This window comes from Perna viridis, chromosome 8 (assembly GCF_037379345.1).
Source record: "Perna viridis isolate PV_CMFRI_1.1 ecotype Kerala chromosome 8, ASM3737934v1, whole genome shotgun sequence".
Lineage (NCBI taxonomy): Eukaryota > Metazoa > Mollusca > Bivalvia > Mytilida > Mytilidae > Perna > Perna viridis.
In genome coordinates, this window is record NC_142452.1 from 18,034,383 (window position 1) to 18,048,806 (window position 14,424).

Sequence of the window (14,424 nt, forward strand, 5' to 3'; positions counted from 1 at the left end):
GTATGAATGCTCGCATTTTTAACATCCATGAGTGTCTAAAATTGTTGCCTTAATTGCTATTTCTTTTAATGTAACTATCATGTGGATGACTGCGGCTTCAAAAATGTCATATTCTTGCAACATGTATGAGTGTGAACACTTTTAAGTTCCAAATAGGTCTAAACTTTCTTTATTACATGTTTACAAAAGTCATCACTACATAAGTTTTATGGTCGTCATCATGAACTCGTGGATCGTTATGGTGTATCGATCAGCACCATGAAAACTGATTTATTCAACGGGTCATAGTTTTCCTTTCCTCGTTTGTCTACCCCGGACTTTTTATGAGCAACTCGGCGGGTATTTCTAGAAAAGCAGAGGACGCTTACCCTACCGGTGCACCTGGTCCATGCTCCCAGTTTTTAGTGGAGTCCGAGTTGCTCATTTACTTTTGTTACATTGTATGTATGATTTTAGTTACTTTATGTTCTTTGTTGTGTATGTCTGTTTTCCATGTCTGGTCTTTGTCCCTGGATTACATTCTTTTGATTACCGCTATAACCTTGGTTCCCTTGATTACTCTTTCAATATAGACCCTGTATCATACTGGTGACTGTGACGAAAAAAATCAGTCTAAATGCTTTAAAGTCAAGGGCGTAGCACCTAGTTACTTGGTACGACAGGCAATAATTTTTTTATGATTCTGCATGCCATACATAAAAGTTTTCAAACATAGCAAAGCTACCTCCCCGTCGCCCGAATCGGGATTTGGGAGCTACGTCTGTTTTTGGAATTATGTACATGTACTGTATGTAATTCAGTCAGAGAATTATTCTCTAACTAGTAACTGTCTGAATCTGTCAGAAACTATTCTTATCCATGTCTCAGTTCTACCTAAAACAGTTTCTGACAGAAGAGTGTCACGAGCCATGACAGATTATGACAGATCTTGTCTAAAGTCCTGACAGATCCTGACATGACCTGTCGTAGGTCAGAACAGTTTCTGACAGTTTAGAACTGTTCTATGACAACGAATCCTGACAGAATCGAGGGGGGGTAGATGTGATCACAACTGTACTGAAATAAGGATTTCGAGACATTTTAAAAGATCAAAGTACTCACAGGATATTTAATTCGAATTCAGACATTCAAAGAGCTACTATGTTGAAAAGATACGAATATAATAATTGATTTTTTATATAAAGCAAAAAGCATGTTACTGTTAATTATGTGGTAAAACCCGATTTACAATGGACATTGTTTAATTAGTGACATTGTGTTACACATAACTTGGATGACGGAGGGAAGCTTGTGACAGGATTTCTGTAGTTTCATTTCGTAAAGATAAATCTGATAACTCGTATGCTGATTCATCATCAGGACAATAACAAAACATCCTACAGTTCGGTTTCATTCTGTGACAATGACATCTCTTTGTAATGAAAAGACTAACAAGATAAAACACGCCATTTCCATAATAAATGTAGCTAATAGCAAATATGGCATCACCAGAAATAAACGTCCCATTAGCGTTCACCAAAATAACCACATGATAAATAAATGTCACCACAAAACACATAACCGACGCTGAACTAAACCAGTTCAGTACAAAAATGTCATCTTCGTTAACAGTTTTATCCAATACCATTATAGAACGTGGGTGTTTCGAGTATATTGTGACATAACAAACTAGTATAATGACGTAAGGTATGACAGTTGAAATAATAAGTTGATAACCAGACCATATAATGGCATGACTGTTGTAAGATGTAAAATCTACACTGCACATTCCAATTTCTGAAAATGAAATAGTTACATTAATTTTCCGCTCATTAATTATTCAATGGGAATGTGGAATAAAGGATAAAGATAAAGAAATCAAAGTGACAAAATATGATATTATATTGTAAAAACCAATAATGAGATTGCTGAAAGTCGACTGACAATAAATCGAAAGTCATCATAAAGACAGACATCGTTAATTCATCGTATATATACCCAATGATGCATGCGTCGAATGAAATGTTAGGCATTAACACGTCTTCAATAGACTTCATATACATATAAATCGTTAGAAATCGGAGAAGACAATGCTTTCATACGTTAATTGGGTACATTTATATGCATTTCGCTTGACTAAATCATGATGAATATCAGTTAATTTCAAAACTAAGTTCGGAACTTACACAAAATTTAAGACATGATTAATATAAGATTCTTGCTTAGGACGCGAGGTTTTAGTTCTCATATATAGACCTATAGAAAATGAAGACTGGTTACACACAACATACCAGAGAAACAAACGCTTAATAAAAACATATTTAAGTTAGAATTAATTGTGGCGAAGAAAACAGTTATTACTGATATAAAATAAACACTCTTCTTTAAAATTTCATCAATATTTGATAATTTTATATCAGCTTTTGCCAATTATTAAGTTTTTCCTTGTTCTTTTTCGAACGCTGAGAATATTACAAACGGATGAAATGTTTCTATTCTAACGTGAACCATATGATGTATTGATATAAAACATAATAATACCTTGAGCTTCTTGGAAAATCGTCGTGTATTGAATTAGCTGGCTTTTGTCTAACTCAGCTGATAATTTCATGTTGGTAATACCACATTTTTGACCAATGTTTTGTATCCAGAGGGCTGAGTGTAGTAATTGTTTAATGGAGCCATTTGAATATTTTGTCCATAATACATCAATACCTGCCCTGTTAGGGGATCTGATTATAACTCGTACCCCTTGTGACAGAACAATGACACGTGATGCAACTCCGACTTGTGATTCTAAATTGTTTGAAATTAAATATGTGGGGTCGTGAATTTTTCCTTGTTTCACAGCCTCTTGTACAGATGATAAATACATCATTATTGCATCAGAAGGAGCTGATACTTCTGTTTGATTGTTCATATATAGTTCAAAGGTTGCCTGAAGATTGACATGTCCTACAAATAAATAGCAAAGTATAGTATATTCTAAAGCACCAGAAATTGATTCGTAGGTCTTCATTGCTCTGGCTACTATTTCTGACTTTCTTGGAACATCGTCGTCGCTATAGACTTTTAATATTTACAAAGATAGTTGTAATGTCTTTATAACTGTCAATTGATTCTTGCAAGAACTCGTGAGCTGGGTTTTTTAAAAAGAAAATATGTTAATCATTCTGTATTAATATGTCAGTTTAGTGTAATCATTCCGTATTAATGAGTTAACTTAGTGTTATCATTCCGTATTAATGAGTCAGTTTAGTGTAATCATTCCGTATTAATATAAGAGTAAGTTTAGTGTTACTTCATCTTTCGTGTTTTCTTATGATATTTCTGAATTAATTTTGCCATTGTTTATTTAAGAAATAAATCACGGAAACTTGCTATCGCTCGTGGTAAAATAATGCGACATAAATGGTCATTCCGTGGTAAAACAATGATAAAATGGAGTTTCCGTGATGTATTTCGATCGGTACGTTTTTACATTTTCATTACCTATTACAGTAACCTTAGACCCGTCATTTTTTTTTCATATTTGACTGACACTTTACGCTATGTCAGTTAAAATGATCGCTAGTGAAACGTTGCTTTGTTTTTTTTTATAACAAAAAAAGGGCGTTTTAAGTAGGACGATTCTAGATATTGTACAGTTATTTGTATTATAAATTTACAGTGTTCATACATGGACAGGTAAAATGTTTCATCATTGAAGATGTTATTGTTTGTTTTCATACTTGATTGATCACGTTGAGAGTAGTACCGCATACGAGTGTAAGTTATTTTTACGGAATATAATACAACGTTTCTAAAACATAACATTTAAAATTTTATCATATATGAATTAACGCTACTAAAATGAATGACAACACCTGATACATATCGAAATGTCACGTGTGTTTGTTTACATGATTAAAGTGGACAGTACAGTAATTTTCATACACAAATAATACACGCCAATATAGCAATCGAAATTCAACCACTGTCGAGGTCTCAAAGCCTTTTAAGGACGTTATAAATATATACAAAACTTTGTTATAAACATCTTTCGATAAAGATAATTCGCCGAATCATTTTGGCATCTAACTAAAATCGAATATTGTAGTTAAAAAAGTACTTATTAAGATCACTAACCTCTAAAATATGAATATTCACCCAACCCGTACAGCGGACCTGATGATAAGAGTAGAACTAAAATGTATATACCACAGGTTATGATGTTGACATTTCTTGTTGAAAAGGTTGACGGATGATCTAAGACCGCCAGGAACCTATGATATCTGTAAAATAACTTAGTATGTAATAACTAATATCGAAAAATCAACAGGGCTAGAAGATAAATTGAAGAATAGGTAATGGGATTATTTCTAATAAATGTTATTGTCATCCTCTTGGTATTCTCTGATGAAGAAGCGATAACACTTGAGGAGGACTTCTTGGTATTTGAAAAATTTCGACAGAAGAGAAACTTCTATATATTTTATTTTTTTTATTTTTGATACTGTAATTATTTTTACAATTATCAGGCGAGTCCTTACAGTAACGCTAGGGTAAAGACGTTAACTTTGTTCCCTCGTCCTTAAAAAAACAAACATTACTTCTCTGTGTTTAAAAATTAAATCATATTTATATATTTAATTTGTTGAAAATTAATGCATTACCTTTCTATTGAGACAACTGCCATTACCCAAACACTTCCTGAGGTTAAAACCAGATTAACAAATCCAAATATCTGGCACATAAAATTCCCAAGTATCCATCCTCCTACAAAAATAGAATACTAGTAATTCAGAATCATGAGAATTTTATTTAACATCTTTGCGCTCTATGGTGTTATTTTCGTTAATAATGAGTTTATAATGAGACTTTTCATAAAAAGAAAACAAGCAACATCAAACTTATCCGAAATCGTAACTTAGGTGTGCTTGTGTAAATTTTTAAACTGTGTTATATGATCATCCGTAACACGCAGTTTCTTATAAGCTCATTTTGGCGTCATCAAGATGATTGGAAATATATCTGTGGTTTTTAAGAATAACTACCATTAATTTTGAAAAATGATTTTCCGACAAAACCAACATGACTACTGGCAGTAAATGATAAAGACGAACCTGAACAATTGCGAGTGTGTCCATTGTACGCCCAGGCAATGGATAGCACATGACAAATTGGTAGCACATGACACAGTTTGTTTTTCAAACATTTTTTCTTCAATTGGATATCACAAATTCAGATTTTCTAAGAAATGAATATGTGTTCATAATTTACATAAATTGTAAAAAGGAAATAAATTTCATAGGAAGCAAGCACTGTAAATTTTGAAATAAAGGGTAAAACTCTTTGATCTGTTTATAATTTCAGAGATTTGTTTATGACAAAGAGTCGTCTATTTTCGATACGGAAGAATTCCTGTTCTTTTCTGACATCATAATGAGTTTAACATTGTATTGGAAAGAAATAAAATGTATGTGATAAAATTTACTCTGTGTCGCCCATGCCACAGGTTCTGCCTTGCTTTTTATATGGACAGTCTTGAATGAAAATATCTTATTCCCTTTCTTTAAATAGGTAGATTTGCAAGAACATAAAAGTTTTAGAGGCTGTCCATGTAAAAATCAGGCATATAATATTGGTGACACAAGGTAAATTTTATCTCCTTGTTTTTTGGGGGTTCTGTTTTGTTTTTGTTTTTGTTTCATATTTGTTTTTGTTTTTTTGTTGTTTTTTTTTGTTTTGTTTTGTTTTTTTTGTTTTTTGTTTTTTGTTTTTTTTCTTCGTCTTTTTTTAAAAGATTTTCGTTGTAATATTACAAGTGATGAGAATGATAACGAAAAAATATCCTTTAACCGAAAACACTGATGCATTCTTAACAAATACATTTTAAAGTCGAAACCTCGATTATACACCGCAATAGTATGAGGTTAACGAGACTACAAAATGTTTAGCTCAAAGGCATGATGTTTTTTTGTTTTTTGTTTTTTTTGTTTTGGTAATTGTTTTTTCAATTTTATTATAAATATCTTGAATTTGATGGGAATAGGTTTTTATTCAAAACAATCTGTTTATTTAACAAATTGTTACGTGAAAAAAGTTCATACATTTAGTCTTTTATAGTTTCCAAGTGGGGCTGTTTTATCCGTTGTATGGACAATCCTTGCTAATCCATTCGACAACTGCTTTTAAAAAATGGTATTTGGTATTACTTGCGTTGTAATTGTGTTCCAAATAAAAAGTAGTGGTACAAATATTGTTTTCAGTTGATAATTTTCCAAATCGACTACAGTAGTGTGTTATTCGTGTCAAGGAGAATTCGTTCAACTAAGATTAAATACGTATGAAGTTTTAGATGCATTAGATGTACTCTATTAAGAATCCCCTTAACAGATAATGCCAATCGCTCATTTTCGGCAGAATGCAATATTTTTGACTGATTATTAAACAATTGTTTTAGAGAAAGTTTGTCTACTAAATACAGTGATAAATTAAGGTTGTAATTTCCGACGCAAACAAGAGGCTTCCAATGATCTGATTGTTAAACTAATATCCGTTGAGTCACTTGTATGCCTATTACATATATTTTCTGTCTCTATATGCTCCTTTGTTAGATCCATAAATGAAACAAATCAGTTTGATATATCCTGTGATAAATCAATCTACAGGCTTTTTAGCATTCGTAATTAATAGAAGAAACCTTGAGTAAAGGAAAACAATACCAATAAATTCAATAAATACCGACGTAAATGTCATCAAATGTGTCTAACCACAATTGATGGTAATGACTGGTTATTTGATTTTAAAAATCTAATGAATTTGATTAATTCTCTTTCTTTGCTGTATGCAAAGTGGAGCTATGTAAAAATTAATTGATCGGAGGTATTTTATTTGTATTTTTTTTTTTACTATTTTTTTATTTTTCATTCTCTCACTCTTGTATTTTTTATTAAAAAAAATCATTTCAATGGGTTCTATATTGGTGAGTATTTTTATTTCAACTTCGACATTGTGAATTATTGATAGTGCATTAAGCATTAACGAGCACATCATTGTTCCAAATTAATTACATGTACATATATTAATTGCCAACCTTTGTATCTATACCTTATGCTTTCTGGACACATGAATATATAAAAGACTAGATGTTATTATAATCAGTATGTAATATTTCGTAAACAGCTCCATGATGACTTTTATAGATTGTTTATATCATAGAACTGATGATTCAGCCTGGACTAAAAATCAGTGTTGTGCTGACAACTTATCATATGCATCCTTGAATTAACACATTATGCGTCGTTTTATCGTTCTAGTCGTCATCAATAAGTGTAATAGTAAATATTTTCTTCAGTGAATACAAGTTTCACCCTTGAGGCTCGATTTAATGTTTTGCGACCTTATTTCATATCTGAAGAACAAAGTATGTAGCAAATTAATGTAGTAATACATGTAAATTTCAAGTTGATTTTGAGCTGCCTTTCGTCTGATTATTAAAGCGATTTATCGTCGTGATTTATCGTCGTTCCTCTTAGTTTCATTATGTTCCACGATTCATATCGTCAATTACACCCTATCAGGACATTTTATATGGCATTGCTGCCTCGTTTGGGGTATCGCATATTACAAAATTTGCATGATTCTTATAAAGACTGATACTTAAAACAAAACAAACAAAAAGTAAATTGTGCTCATTGCCCTACCAGTGACACCGTATGTCGTGACCTTTGATTTAAAATAATTTGTTCTGAAATTGGGTTTAATTGATACATTCAACAAGTCTAAACATTATAAGATGACAAAAGTGCTAACAGTTCACGCAAAGAGATCATTTATTTAAGACACGTGGTTCATGTCCAATGAAAGAAAAAAACGTTCGTTATTAGGTAATTCTTACAACTTTTAAGTAGCTGTCTTTGTAAGAATCGTGCAAAATCTGAAAAATGGGATATATCCCAAAAAATGCTACATATTTTTATTTTTGTAATTAAGTTGTTTATGGGTCTATATTATGAAATTTGTAATTATTCATTCAAATCTGCCTGCTTTTAAGGGATAATCAACATTAAAAATCTGATAGATTCTATTGTATTTGAGTGTCATTTACAGAGTTATCTCCCTCAATTTTGAATTCTACAGTGTATTCTGTACAATTTTTATCTGCTATGAGCACCGGTTATATGAAAAAGCAAGTGTTAATTTCTGTTTACTAAAGCATTTTAAACAAAATATCAAAAAACAAATATGTAGGCTTTCCAACCATGTATCACATTTGCATGATTCTTAGCTGAAATGCTACTTAAGTAACAGTCTTTGTACGACTCATGTGCGATACACTACTAAGATGCTACTTTGTTATTAGGTTGATTTATGAATCCATATGATGAAATGTATAATAATTCTTACTAATCTGTCTGGTTTAAGATAATTCACATGAAAAATCCAAAATATTCTATTTTAATCCAGTGTCAGTTACATAATTGTCTCCCCTAATTTTGAATTCTACAATATAATTCATATTATTTATTTCGCCTCAGATTAAGTGGTATACGAAAAGCTACCTGTTAATTTCTTTTAATTGAAAAATTTTTAACAAGATTTAAAAAATAAAGTTATGTTGACTTTTCAACCAAGTATTACATTTTGCATGATTCTCTGCAAGAGTGCTACTTAAGAATAATTCAATGTGATGTCTTAGTTCTTGTACGATGCATATCTCAAATCTATGTTTATATTTTATGCTCTTAGTATTTGCTCTTTAGAACATATGCACTATTTAACTGTGGTAATGGATTTAAAAAATGTGAGAAAGAATGCATGGAACTAAAAGGACTGTCAAGTACATTCTGTGTACGAATCAGGCAATGAGTAGCACCTCATTTTTCTCAGTTTGGTCTTCCATTTCTCAAATATTTAAATACACCAAGAAACAACCAAAAAACTGTTTAAGTTTATCCTAAAACATCCGTAAGGTAGATAATTTTCTGGGTGCTTATATTGGGAAAAGTGCAGCAAAATGTTCCTGCTCTTTCCCAAAGAGTAATCATGGTAACCAAGGTTATAGCAGTAATCAGAAGAATGTAATCCAGGGCCAAAGACCAGACATGGAAAACAGACATGCACAACAAAGAACATAAAGTAACTAAAATCATACATACAAAGTAACAAAAGCAAATGAGCAACTCGGACTCCACTAAAAACTGGGAGCATTGACCAGATGCAACGTTAGGGTAAGCGTCCTCTGCTTTTCTAGGAGCACTCGTCGAGTTGCTCATAAAAAGTCGAGTCCATACACCTCATACTCAAGTGCTGGTGGGATGTTCCCACAGATGAAAGTGGAAGGAAGGTTGACAATTCTGAATGAAAAATCATATCATCACATTTGTCGTAAAGTTTTGGTCAATAGTTTTCCTTTACCATCGATTTCTAAGTTTAGGTCAAGATATGAGGCTGACTTCACAGTATCTGTAGTATTCTTCATTTCAAGTTCTTTTGGGAAGGATGCAATGTGTCAAATCCCCGTAATTAGGATTGTTTAAAGATAATACGTCATCTGTATAGCGGAAACTGAGAATAAAGGATCTAGCCAAACGATATTCTTTCTTTCGGATCAAATCAGCTATAAAGTCAGCCTCATCAGAATGAAGGAATAGGTCAGCAAGTAAAGGAGCACAATTTGTTCCCATTGGAATGCCGACCATTGAAAAACACCTCCACTACACTGGATAAGTATGTTGTCGATTGAAAATTCCAGCATTGTGTAAACACTTTCCTCTGTATATTGAAGATGATTTGGAATTATTTCTTACAAAGTATGATGAATTGCTACCAAGAAGAAAGAGCATTTTAACTTAGCTTGACTTGTCAATATATGAAAAAGGGAAATTGTATAAGCCCTTTTATAAAATCTCTACGGTTTTTTCCTTCATGCGCCACACCGTGTACACATTTTGCCTGATTCTTAGACGGATAATAACTTAATTTCTTTTCTATCAGACAACAGTGCCTTATAGACAAGGAAATAAAAATTCAATGTTTCATAATACATTTTTAAATTGGCATCAGATAAAAAGTCTGATATGTATTTAAAAGTTGCTTTGTTACTTAAAGCAAAGCAGACATGTGCCTTTCTTCAGCCTAAAACCATGCTTGAATTAGAATAAGAAAAGGAAGAAGTTCAATTGACAGAACATAAAAAGGAAGATAAAATAATTAGTAAGTGTCAAATCGAGCCTTTTTTGTCAGACTAGTTAAAATACCAACTTTTTACCAAATATTAGCTCAATTATAATGTTAGAAAAAGGTTTTCGGTATATTTTTCGTATATGAAATGCATTCGGAATAATTGCGATTAACCAACATTTTTAAAATTTGTGTATCTTTTTACATGAAAATACAACCTGCAACAATAAACAAATTGGTTTTTTAACTGAAAGAACCTGTTTTACATGAGATACAGATTAGATTAAGATAATTAACAAACAAATATGTAACAACTATGTAAAATGAGCACTAATTTTTAAAACTTTAATTAAGTTAATTCAAAGAAATATAATAATATTGAAAGTTAATTCTACCTGCACAAGTTGAGGTAAGAAATCCTGTTAGGTTCCACAGACTGCTTATAAGTTGAGATATAAGAAATATCTTGATCATTTGCCTTGAGATTGCGTCATGGTAAATTGTAAGTTTCTTGAACACGTAAAAAAGTAGTCCGATTATAATGACAACCCACAGTATAATTACACTTGTGATTTTTAAAGATTCTCCTTCCATTGTTCATAAACTGAAAATTTCTGATAATTTTGAACCAAAACACACTTTGTGACAAATTGATACTTTAAGTTTCTACCATTGTTTAATTGGCCTCGTATTTGTTTATGAACCAGCGACGTCTATTTATCAATAAAGTGTATTAAATAAGTAAGCAAACACATATTTATACGAATATTTCTAGCAGCATGTCTTCGGTGTTTACGATGGCTGAAAGCGGTAAATGTGATGATAAATCAGCATATCGATTTCAATATTGTTCCGGGTTCTGACGAATTATTATCAAATAAAATAAAAGGCGTATACAAAGAATAGGCTTACAGATTAAAACAATTAGATGAGGTCGGAATTTATTGGTTGGCCATGAACCGATGATTTAAAAACGAAGTAAAATAGGTTTAGACACGATTTGTGTTGACATAAAAAATTAAACGTATAGTTCACCAGCCCCGATGAAAGCATTAGTACATAAAAGAGCTACATTTATTTACAAAACTACGAAAAACTTTATGAAACAATTTCTTAATGAAGTGAAAAAAGAAGTCTTTAAGAAGCGATGAAAAGTTTATCTATACTATACTCAGAAATGTACCCCCTCTTTTTAATTTTTTTAAAAGAAAAGAACAACATGAACATTGTTACTTTATACAAGTATACAAATATGACAATTCCAAACATAACGCCGACATTGCGATTAAAAAACACATCACTCGCTGGAAACAAATATAAACTAAATTGGTATTTCGTAATTAAGAAACAAATCTCAGGAGACTTGTTATAGAGATCACATAGATATTTATCATATGATTGAAATGAGAGTGTTTACAATCACTTGCTAAAGAAAAAAAGCGCCGCTTAAGCAAACCTCCACCTACGTTCTCGATTGTCGATTGTATATGAAATCTTGCTCAAATGAAAAGATGACGTATGTCAATAGGCTTAACTTTATTTCCTGCCATAAAAATATGCCTTATTTAACTATACACAATTCCTTGATGATTGATACATGAATGAGCCTTCAATTTAGGAAAACATATACATTTTTAGTATGTACAATATACTAATGTACTAGCTCTATTGAATGATGGATCTCTAGGTGACGCCATGAATATTAACCCATTTTGTAAAATTTAAGACGTGTTTTCTATATCCAGACACATGTCTTGTTGAAGATCTTACCATATTTATCTTCCCTGACTTCTTACAAAACGTATAAAGTTTACAAGGCATGACATAACACATTGGTTGCAAACATTGTTTTCAAATAAATATATTGTATGATCTGATGATTCTCACTTTATAATTTAGTGTTGATACTAATGCTGTAACGACATCAATAAATTAGTTCATTATTTGTTTAAACATATCCTGGGATTAAATATGTTTTAACCGTGAGAGAAACCATCAATCAACAAAAATTACATTGTCAATAATATGGTTTCTTTTACTTTTAAACAGAAAATAAGACTGAAAATATATTACCAAATTTCATGCAAAACTAACATTGATCTGGTAAACTTGATTATAATTATTTCAATGGATGACAAACTTATGCGTAAAAACCAAACCTTTTCTTTCTATTTATTGTTCGGCATATTTAATTTAATACAGACTTACAGGATGGTAGTTGTCTTAGTAAAAAACATGGGCGCCATTCCATTCCGGAGATCCGGCATTTTTTACCGTTTTTAATCGGTATTTTTTATGTTAGTTTTCCTGTGTGTGTTGATAAAATTATTTGTATTGTTGATTTTCTCTTTCTCGTTGTCCCATTTGTGTTTCCAGCTTTGTTCAGTCCATGTAATCCCCATAGTCTGTATATTTTTATTGTTTCTTCATTTTAAACCAAATCATTCATATACCATAATGAATGGTTAAAGACGTGTATTTATCTCTGTTTGACCATTTACATTTCGAATTAACATGTCGATTCATTATACGTTTTTACAAACAATAAGTTTTCCATGTAAAATTGATCATTCGTTGGAAAACAAAACAAATGAAAAGAGAAGTACTGTAGGAGCAACTGAGACTTGCCAAATTGAGTGCAACCCGTCTACCGTTCTCTTTAAATACAATTTAAAGAATTATTTTCAATCTTGTTATAGTCTAAAGATGTACATTTTTTAAATATTTTTTAAATATTTGAAGTTTATATTCTAACTGATTTACTCCTATTGTAATATCCTATTATATTTATTTTCAGAGTTGTTAGTGATATTGAACCAAAGGCATTTAACAAACATTGAAATACTTGTCATCGTTTTTGTAATAGAAAAGACAACATACCCGAGTTAGTTTATTGTTCTATAATATTGCATTTTCTCAGTCTGTCTTGAATGATATTGAATAAAAGATGTGTTAATTGTAGAACACAAATACCAATATAACATACTTGTTGTTGATAGCAGGACCGTAGCTAATACTGTTCATCTCATAGAGAACATTGATACATTGATATATAAACTCTACAATCACAATTTGAATACATAGTTCACACCATTTGATTTTGAGAATATTGAGTCATTTCTTTAAAATTCTAAAAGAAAATTTTAAATGCTTATAACTGTCATTTATAACTTTATGTAATCTCCATCCATGGACTAGGAGCACCGGTAGGATAAGCGTCCTCCGTTATTTTTTTTTTTTTTTTTTTTTTTTTTTTTTGTTTTTTTCGTTTTTTTTTTTTTTTTTTTGTTTTTTTTGTTTTTTTTTTGTTTGTTTTTTTTTTTTCTAGAAACACCTGCCAAATTGCCCGTAATAAGTCAAGTCCAGGATAGACAAAAGAGGAAAAGAAAATTGTGACACGTTGAACACATCAGTTCTCATTATATAGATGGATACACCGTAAGAGAGGTCGTACACACAGTTTTGTCCTTTTGTCCTATGATATTTCAAGGATAGGATCTAATTTATGGTTATCCCGAGTTTATTGAAAATAAATTGTTATTTTTACTTAATCGAGACAGATGACAAATTGATTTGTTAAGTCTATGACTAAATGACAAATGAATTCATGCGATGAGACCTACCTGCTATAGTTGAAGTAAGAAATCCAGTAAGATTCCATAAACTACAGATCAGTTGAGTAATAAGAAATATCCGAATCATCTTTTTTAAAATAATGTCATTATAAAGAGTGAAGTTTTTAAAAATACAAATAAAAAGTCCTATCACAACCGGAAGCCACAAAATAAAAACACAAACAATTCGTAAAACTTCGCCTTCCATACCTTTAACCTCGAAATCGGGTATTTAAAAAAAAAACTGGAGCCTAAATAACAGACATTCGGTCTGTTACAATCGATTCAAACATTTTGATAGTTCCTATGCCTGGAAGCTATATAACTGTTAAGGATGACTTATATGACCCAAGTAGGTCTGTTTCATCAATAATGTTATTGTCATGTCTCCCGTAGTTGGAAGCTGTTTGCGGGTGATGTGAAACTGTAAAACGGGATATTGATTTCGTTACTAATCAGAATACTGACAGATCCAAAATACAACGGACTATTTGATTAGAATTACGGTTTAATATGACATGCATGAGGACCCACAAATTGCTCTTCTCTTGACACAACAAATTATACTTTCTCGTTTATTTTTCATTCAAATAATCAATCATTAACATGTTTTGTCAATTAAAGGAGATTTAATTCTGTTTAAGATTGTGAGGCTTCCAATGCA

General features: G+C 31.3%; 1 protein-coding gene across 3 annotated transcripts; it reads right to left on the bottom strand.

Annotated features, from left to right (window-relative positions):
* Positions 1-1,080: 1,080 nt before the first annotated feature.
* LOC148609604 (uncharacterized) lies at positions 1,081-14,216 on the bottom strand. 3 transcript variants are annotated; one of them, XM_088541925.1, is made up of 5 exons: positions 13,971-14,216; positions 4,635-4,737; positions 4,108-4,253; positions 2,521-2,934; positions 1,081-1,776 (listed from the first exon to the last, which is right to left on the bottom strand). In XM_088541925.1, the coding sequence occupies exons 2-5, from the start codon at positions 4,712-4,714 to the stop codon at positions 1,259-1,261; spliced, it is 1,158 nt and encodes a 385-aa protein (XP_088398051.1). In that variant the 5' UTR covers positions 4,715-4,737; positions 13,971-14,216; the 3' UTR covers positions 1,081-1,258. The 3 variants fall into 3 exon arrangements, with proteins under 3 accessions (XP_088398051.1, XP_088398049.1, XP_088398050.1); XM_088541923.1 differs by having other exon boundaries at positions 13,770-14,216; XM_088541924.1 differs by lacking the exon at positions 13,971-14,216 and adding an exon at positions 10,542-11,597.
* Positions 14,217-14,424: the final 208 nt, after the last annotated feature.

What these genes read in the sequence shown, in the direction of transcription:
- LOC148609604 (XM_088541923.1), bottom strand. Translation starts at nt 13,968, where the DNA reads ATGGAAGGCGAAGTTTTACGAATTGTTTGTGTTTTTATTTTGTGGCTT. An exon ending in GCAGTTGTCTCAATAGAAAG is followed by an intron (nt 4,254 to 4,634) that starts GTAATGCATTAA and finishes GTTATTTTACAG; the next exon opens with ATATCATAGGTTCCTGGCGG. An exon ending in TGAATATTCATATTTTAGAG is followed by an intron (nt 2,935 to 4,107) that starts GTTAGTGATCTT and finishes ATTTATTTGTAG; the next exon opens with GACATGTCAATCTTCAGGCA.